At 33.0% G+C, this 8,342-nt stretch overlaps 1 protein-coding gene across 1 annotated transcript; it reads right to left on the reverse strand.

The window, feature by feature from the left end:
- Positions 1-728: 728 nt before the first annotated feature.
- On the reverse strand, positions 729-3,059 carry ORC6 (origin recognition complex protein 6). Its single transcript, XM_078970418.1, has 10 exons — positions 2,778-3,059; positions 2,626-2,672; positions 2,419-2,523; positions 2,258-2,338; positions 2,046-2,157; positions 1,913-1,975; positions 1,744-1,831; positions 1,558-1,628; positions 1,052-1,148; positions 729-958 (listed from the first exon to the last, which is right to left on the reverse strand). The coding sequence occupies exons 1-10, from the start codon at positions 2,991-2,993 to the stop codon at positions 882-884; spliced, it is 957 nt and encodes a 318-aa protein (XP_078826544.1). The 5' UTR covers positions 2,994-3,059; the 3' UTR covers positions 729-881.
- Between the last annotated feature and the right edge of the window lie 5,283 nt (positions 3,060-8,342).

Here is an 8,342-nt window from a genome sequence, read left to right on the forward strand (position 1 = left end):
GCTCCGATCCTTATTCATAATAGTTTGATTTTCGGGATGCTTTCTGTTTGGGTGTTTTCCGGTCTGTTGTTTGCTTCTCCGTTGGATCCTCCAAGGTTCGATCAACTGGCGAAGTCTAGAAAATAAAAGAACACAAATATATGTTTTCTTTCCCTCTTGCTTTGATATGTATTAGTTACCTAGATTCCGTGCTTTCTATTTTCAATACCAACTCACTCCGCCTTCAAAACCTCTAACCCTTGCAAGATATATGTTTCAAAAAAAATTAGATATGATTAGGAGATTTCAAACAACTTTTTGAAATTTCATAATAGATTTTTTCTTCAATTCATAAATGCAAAATCTAAAATATAGTTTTTTTTATAAACAAAAACTTTTGATGTGAATATCCAATGTCAAACAGTATAATCATTTTTAATAGCTCATAAAATTTTATTATAATTGGTTAAGTACTTATTTCTAAATGTATTATCGTTAAAGTAACTATAGTTTTTAATAAACATTTATTCTTATATTAAATTTATTTCTCATTTATTTTCCTTTGAATCTTATTAAACACTCAATAAAAAATCATAAAGTACAATAATAACTTCACACTTTTATCCACATTACAAAACTTCATTACTTTAATATTTAAAGAAAATATCCGAAATGTTGGTTGATATTTCCTATGCTTGATATTATAATTTGAAATATCCCTTTTTCAAAAGATCAATGAGATAAACAAGTGATCAAAATTTCTTCAATATATTTCCAAAAAAGACTTAAGACACTATACATTTAGTCAACACTAAATTAATTTCTTCATTATCCCCCAAAAAAAAAGTGTTCCCAATATCTCAAAAACAAAAAATGAGTTAACATTAGCTCAATTGTTTTTTTCATGTAGCTCCAACTTCAGTTCCTTGATCCCTCTTCAAAAAGTTAAGCTGTGCTTGCTTTGTTCGTTTAACACCAACTAGAAAATAAAAAAAATAATCCATCAAAATTATTTTTATTTAAATTTGTTGGTGAAAATGAATAAAAAGATTTTTTTTTTAAATATTGTTACCTTTTTCTTTGTTTTGTTTATTTGATTCTACTACGGTTGATTTCCATTCCTCATATTTGTGGTTGTCCTCACGTTTACGTTTCTTATAGGCTGAATGCTGCAACACATTACAAAAATTAAATTAAATTAAATTAATTTAAAAACAATTATTGGATACTATATAAAAAAAAGAATTTGTATAATTTTTTTTGAGTTTTATTACAGTTTGCTTGATAAAATGAATTTTAGATATTATATTACGTCGTCATATTTGATTCAATAGAAAGAATAAAACGAAAAAAAAAATGTTATTATTGAAAAACATATTTTGATCAAAATACATTTATAATAAAAACTATGTTTTAGTTGTTTTTAGAAAACAATAAATACATAATTTAACTAAGTAATGAACTGTTTTTTTGTAAACAAACATTATTTTTTTTAGTTCCATTATATTACCCAATTCAATTCCCTTTGATTATTGCATTATAATTTATAAATATAGAGAAATTAGAAAGGTTATATACATCTTCGCCTTCATCAGATGAATAACCACCATCCTCAGTTTGCCTTTTTTCAGGTAAAACATCCAACAAATCTGCAAAATTGCAAAATCAAGCAATGATTATAAACAAATGTACACAAATTAATTTACTTGAATTATTAAATGAAAGTAATAAAAAAGTTTTTGTAAATGAGATTTTAATTTTTACCTCTGTTCCCTTTCACAGACTTTGGATCTTTCTTTTCTTGTGAAACTCCAAAGACATCATGACAAAGGTCTTTCATGGATGTACATACCTGCATTGATTCCAACATTATGATTTCATACAAAGGTTGATGTGTATATATGTGTTTATAGACATTGTAAATGCTTCTTACACTTGAAAATTCATCTTCAGATGATCCAGAAAGTTCAATCAACTTAGTTTTATCGACTTTGAGCTGTAAAAGTAACCAAATTAGTATCAAAATGATGAAATAAACGTTTAAATCATTATTCATTAAGATATACCTTATGCTTTTTAGCACACAAGTAAAACCCTGCAGCTGTGAACACAGGCTTTGAACAATCAGTGGTGGCTCGTCTCCAAGCAGGTAATGATGACATGAATCGATCTCTGTATCTGTAATGGAATCGGATTTAGACATGGGAGATTGATATGTGTTATGAGGAATGAGGAATGTAGAATGGTTGGTATTTGTTAATGGTGGATATGAACTTACAGTGATAGTCCTTTTTTAACAAGAGGGATGAGCCTAACACATCCAAACTGGATAGCTAATTCCCTAATATCAAGTCGATTCCTGCAATTCATCGCGAAATGATTATTCGATGTTTGATCTGATGTATGTCGATGGAATAAAAAGTAAGATGAAGAACACACATGACGCCAATCCCGTTCTGCATCACATTGAAAGATCTAATGTAAGCCTTCTCCGACATCCCACTCAACTTTATAGCGTTTTGACGATCAAATAGAACTTGCTTCCTACAGTTATTAGGGATAAACAATCAGATTCATCATCAAAAATTAGAACGAAAGAAATTAACGACCTAGAAATGAATACGTCATTCTCGAATTCGCACATACATGTTAGCAGCAATCTCGAGGCAGATGAGAGCTTTGCAAGTTTCTCCCTGCATTTTTTCCAAATGAAAACATTTATGAAGAATCAGGCATAACAAATCTACTAATACAAGTCAACAGTAAATGAAACATCGTAACAGAAGCCAACTACTTACGATTCCGGCATTGGATGAGTCGAATTGAAGATCGGAGACGCGACGGAGCTCAGCGGCTTTACGAACGACTTGCTTCGATTCCTTAAGCCCTAGCTTCTTTGCAATATCCGACAAATCCATTTCAAGAAGGCGAGGGGGAGAAAGGGAAACAATCGGTATTTGGCTTTCTGTAATTGTTGTTGTGAATGGCGGAAGATGATATCGACGAGCTACCATGGCGGGAATATTGAATCTGGTGTGTTTCTAGTTTTCGTTTGGCGCCATTCCGAAAAAACCAGTAGACGCCATTTTTCTTTCCTTGGTTTTTTTTTTTTTTTTCAGTTTTATATTTTTCATTGGCAGGCTGTAATTAACTAATTATAATGTTAAAAGTATCAACATCCTCTTATTTGATTTTTAGCGCCAAAATGTGTAAGTTAATTACCAATTAGCCCCCCAAACATTGATAAAATAACTTTGGAAAGTACAACATTATTAGGTTGGCCCAAAAGCAAATATATAATGTATGTGGTCCTTTAATATTTTAATTTTCTACTTATCTTTTTTCATATGGTTTCAACTAGAGGAGTAAAAGCAAATATATAATGCATGTGGTCCTTTAATATTTAACTTTCTACTTATCTTATTTCATATGGTTTCAACTAAGAGAAATGGAACATATGTGATTAGACTCGTTCGATTCCCAAGGTTTGAAATCGGTTGAGATGGTTGTTATCAGGGTTGTAAACGAATAGAACGAACATGAATGAGGGTTTGTTCATGTTCGTTCGTTTAAGTTAGTTGAACAAATAAAATAACACGAACGGATAAGCGAATGAATTTTCTTGTTCATGTTCATTCGTTTAAAAAATTACATTGTTCATGTTCGTTCGTTTATGTTTGTGAACGTTCTAAACGAACAAAAACTAACAAACATAAATAAACATAATTGAACATGTATGAACATATAATATAATATTGTGATCAAACACAATTAAGCATATATAAACATAAAATGGACTTGTATAAACGGACATAAACAAACAACATAATTGAACAAACGAGACTATTGTTCATGTTTGTTCGGTTAACTAAACGAACAATAATTTTTGTTCATATTCGTTCATTTATTAAATAAACGAACATAAAAATAAAAAAATATATATATATTAAAAAAAAAAAAAAAAAAAAAAAACTTACTGTCGAACGGTTCACAAACAGTTCGCTGAACGTTCAGTTCGTTTACAGTCCTAGTTCTTGTTATGGTTTCAGGTTTTTATATTGTTGCCAACTAGATATCCATCGAGACCGGGGGTTTATAAATTCTCATTGTAATTATTGTAAAATCGTAAATAGGCAAAATGAATTTATTGTGATGCTTCTATATCCGAGATGGGTATAGTGTTGTTGCAGATGGGGCACATGATAGCATATGCATTGAGACAGCTGAAGTCTCATGAGACGAGGTATCACACATTCACACTCACGATTTGGAGCTGGGGGCGGTGGTGTTTGACCTCAAGATTTGGCGTCACTACCTGTATGGAATCTGGTGTACCATATATATATGGACCATGAAGTGTTGTTTGATCTCTTGGATAGAACCTGGTGTGGGCACATGGTCAGACATGATCATGTATTTTGCCCCACATGAGCGTTTTGCTTCTCTAGACGATCGTGTTTCTTGCGTTATATAATTACTTTCTACTATTATACATGCCAGCAAATTGGCAAACCAAACAAACAATAACCGGATGTGTGTTTTGTATGGTGTATGCACTAGACTTTATCATAAACACAGTTGACACTAAAATGTATTACTATAGTATTAATTTATTTTAAGCCAATGTGGCTTGTTTAACGTTTGGTTTAACATAATGTATTAATATTTAGTAATTAAATGTATTAGTTTAGTTTATGTTTTTCTAATGTTTGATATTGTAGGCCAACAAGTTTTTTAATTTAATGAGGGTAAATTATAAAAGTGGTCCATGTGAGTGATAAAATATTACGGTTTTAGTTCAACTTCTTTTTGTAATAATGTAGTCCTTAAGTACTCAGTGTGTTGCAGATTCGGTTAATGCAACTCACATCATCAAATTTCAGCCTTTAAAGTATATCGCATACCTCCCAAGCAAAGGGTAAATTAGACCTTTCATCAGTATCTCTCATTCTCGAGCACTTATGAATATCATGAATACATGACACTATGTAATAGTTATGGTGATCTAGGTGTCAGTTGTATAACACATTGTTCATTTTTTATTAAGTTTGAAAGATCATCGTGTTAGGATCGTTAATAGCTCAACCATGATCAATATAGAAGAACAATGAGGTTATATTTTCTAAAACTAATTAGTGATAAAAGGGATTACCCATTGTCTTATATGTTAGCATAGCTTATCTTTCTACCATTGTGGAATTAAGTTTACACCACATCAAGCTCACTTATAATATACATTTGCTTGAAAAGGCATAATAATGGTGATTATGAAATGAAAAAATGTTGTTGTCTTAGAAAATATGAGATGTTTTGTCTGGAAATGATGTTATAAATGTTTATGGTTGAATGTAATTTTTTGGTATCATTTGTTGTTATCGTTTATGTTTTTTTCTTATTTTTTGTTTGCTTTGGTGGTCCCGTATGTTTTAATTAAAATGAATTTATCACATTTTCGCGGTTGATTGTGGTTGTTTCTTTTATAATCAAAATTATACTTCATTATATAATATCATTATTATTTCATTAATTTACATATTTACATATAAAATAATGTTTTATGTATATTAAAAAGGACAAAATTACAAAAATGATCCCAGTGGTTTGTCAAAAGTAACAAACTTAGTCCCTATCTATTTTTTTTATGCATTTGGCCATTGTGGTTTGTAAAAGTTGCATCGGAGGTCCTTTTTTATAACACCGTCAATTTTAGCCGTTTGGGGTCATTAAGTTGGGGGTATATTCGTCTTTTTACGCTTGGCGCTCATTTAAGATGGATTAGGCAACGATACGTCATTAACTTATCCTCATTAAGCAGAGTCCAAGAAACCCCCTTCTTCTCCTCTTCACCTTAGCCTACTGATCATCTTGACGATCTTCATCCTTCATCCCTCTCATCCAATTTTAGGTTTTATCAACTGAAAATGGTACTTTGTATGTGGAATTTACGTGATCCTCATATGATTGCACCCGACCTTGATAAAGATTACAGTAAGTTGTTTCATCTTTTTCTTGGTGTTTCTTGTTTTATATATTCAAGGCTCGTCATTTTTCTTTTTCAGATGGTTATGAAAATTTCTTCACTTTAAAAATACATCATGGTGGATTTTTTTTTCAAAGTTCCCATGAAGAAAGTACGTTGAGGGAAGGTTGGCATTCTATGACTTTGTTGACACTGATCTTTTTTCAATTCATGATCTAAATGACATGATTCGTGAGATAGGGTATTATGCGGATGACACAATGTACTATCATTATAGAATTCCTAATCTAGACTTAGATTTTGGATTGAAGGCTCTAGGAAATGATCAAGACGTTATATCTATGATTCAATTTGTCCCTCAAAACAAAGTGATTAATGTGTACGTTGAACATGGTTCTACAAGACTTCATACTTACTTCATGTCCCCAAGTAAAGATGTTATTGAGCAACTGGATGATGATCCTTCTCCTGAGCTTAATAGGATTAGGCCTAAGAAGAAGGGAATTGGTTCGTGTAGCAAGAAATTAGACATGAATGTCCCACTTAAAGAATCATCTAATCAAGCTCAGAGAGAAGATGGTGTGTATGTTTTTTCCATGTCCCTAGTTCCTTTTAAGACAAACAAACAATACATGGTTAATGAGTTTAAGGATGATTCGTATTTCCCTGTACCAAAAGAAACTGATACAATGCAAGAAATTACAGTTGATATTAATTGCCAGAATCATAGGGAAATGCTAGATGATTTTGAGCCTTTTAGTAGTGATGGATATTAGAATATAGGTGAGTTTGAAAGAGAGGTTGAAGCTGAAGAAGAACAGGATGAAGAAGATGAACAAGGGCATGCAGAGGATTCAAAAAATGATTCAGAAGAGCATACAGAAGAAGATGATGATTCTGACTACATTGTTGACCCAGAAGCTATTTTATATGACTGGGAGGTTGATATGAGAGAGTTTCATAGTTGTGTGGATGAGCTTGAATGGTTTGGACAAGGTCCAAACATAGAATTAGATTTAAATCAAGATGATGATTTAGGCGTCATCAACAATGATGAGTTTGAAAGTGCAGGATATGAGGAAGACCTAAGGAAGAGAATGTTAAAAAACCTGAACAAGAAGGTGCCTTGTTCTTATGCGGTAATTCATGTTACACCATTTTTTGTAGGTCAAGATTTTAAAACCAAAAAAGATATACAAGGTCACGTGAAGATGCCTTCAATAAAAACAAGGAGGGCCCTACACATGGCAAAAATTGAAAATTTGAGAGTATGAGTTAAGTGTAAAGGGGTGGTTCCAAATTCCACTGATGGTGGGCCCTCCACTGTAAGTAAAGCCACATCGAAAGGCAAAACTATAATTTCACAAAAATATTATTGTCCTTTTGCTATTCAGATATCCAGATCTACGGAATAGGAACAATGGTTGGTGAAGACAGTTATTGATGAGCATTTATGCTTACAAAGTAGAAATGTGAAGGCATGTACATCTAGATATCTTGCAAGCACTATTCTCCAAAAAGTGGATTCCAACCCTCGCATCCCAGTAACAACCTTACAAGAAGAGCTTCAAATGGATTTGGACTTAAGCATATCAAGAATGAAGGTGTTTAGGGCTAAATCTGTAGCGCCTAGTTCCTGGTATGTAAATCTTCATTGAGTATTTTTCCTTTTAAGCCTTGGACCCAGCGAGTCATAGGTTCGACTCGCCGAGTAGGGACGAGACATGGGACACACTTAAGTTGGCGACTCGGCGAGTCCATATCCTGGACTCGGCGAGTCACCGCTGTTGGATGAAACCCTAAGTTTCAGGGGTTTGCACCCTATTTAAGCAACATATCCGCCCCAAGCCATCCCCCATTCACCCCCCAGAGCTCCTAACCCTCGTTTAAGCTTGTTCTTTGAAGAGTTGAAGCAATTGTTGGTGTTTTTGAAGGTTTTGAAGAAGAAGGGAAGTAGATCCAGAAGAAGGGGAAGTTATCCAAGCACCATTGTGTTCTCTCAGCAGTTCCATTGAGGTATATCTCGTTTTTACCTTGTTTCCATGCTTATTGCTTCATTTAAGACATTCTTGAGCCATTCCCCAAGCTTGTATGTGCATAATGTTCCGAAATAAGCTGATTGGTCTCTTGATCCAAACATAGTTGAGCTCCAGGAGCTCAGATCCACTACCTTTATGAGCCAATATTGCACATAAACCTTAGATCTACTTTTTTGGTGCATTTCAAACCCTAAAAGCCCCATAGATGGATATTTACACGTAAAGTTGGAAACTTTACGTGTTATTCATGCTCTAGGAGCCCATATCTACAAATGACATGGATTGGATTCGAGCAAAATCGCATTTTTAGCTCTTGCATGGAACGGACTCGGCGAGTCGCTCAT

The sequence above is a fragment of the Lactuca saligna genome, chromosome 8 (assembly GCF_052625555.1).
Source record: "Lactuca saligna cultivar CGN05327 chromosome 8, ASM5262555v1, whole genome shotgun sequence".
Classification (NCBI taxonomy): Eukaryota; Viridiplantae; Streptophyta; class Magnoliopsida; order Asterales; family Asteraceae; genus Lactuca; species Lactuca saligna.

Coding starts and splice junctions, on each gene's coding strand:
- ORC6 (XM_078970418.1), bottom strand. CDS start 2,993: ATGGTAGCTCGTCGATATCATCTTCCGCCATTCACAACAACAATTACA. Junction 1,832..1,912: donor CTGAAGATGAATTTTCAAGT/GTAAGAAGCATT, acceptor GAATCAATGCAG/GTATGTACATCCATGAAAGA. Junction 1,149..1,557: donor CATCTGATGAAGGCGAAGAT/GTATATAACCTT, acceptor AATGTGTTGCAG/CATTCAGCCTATAAGAAACG.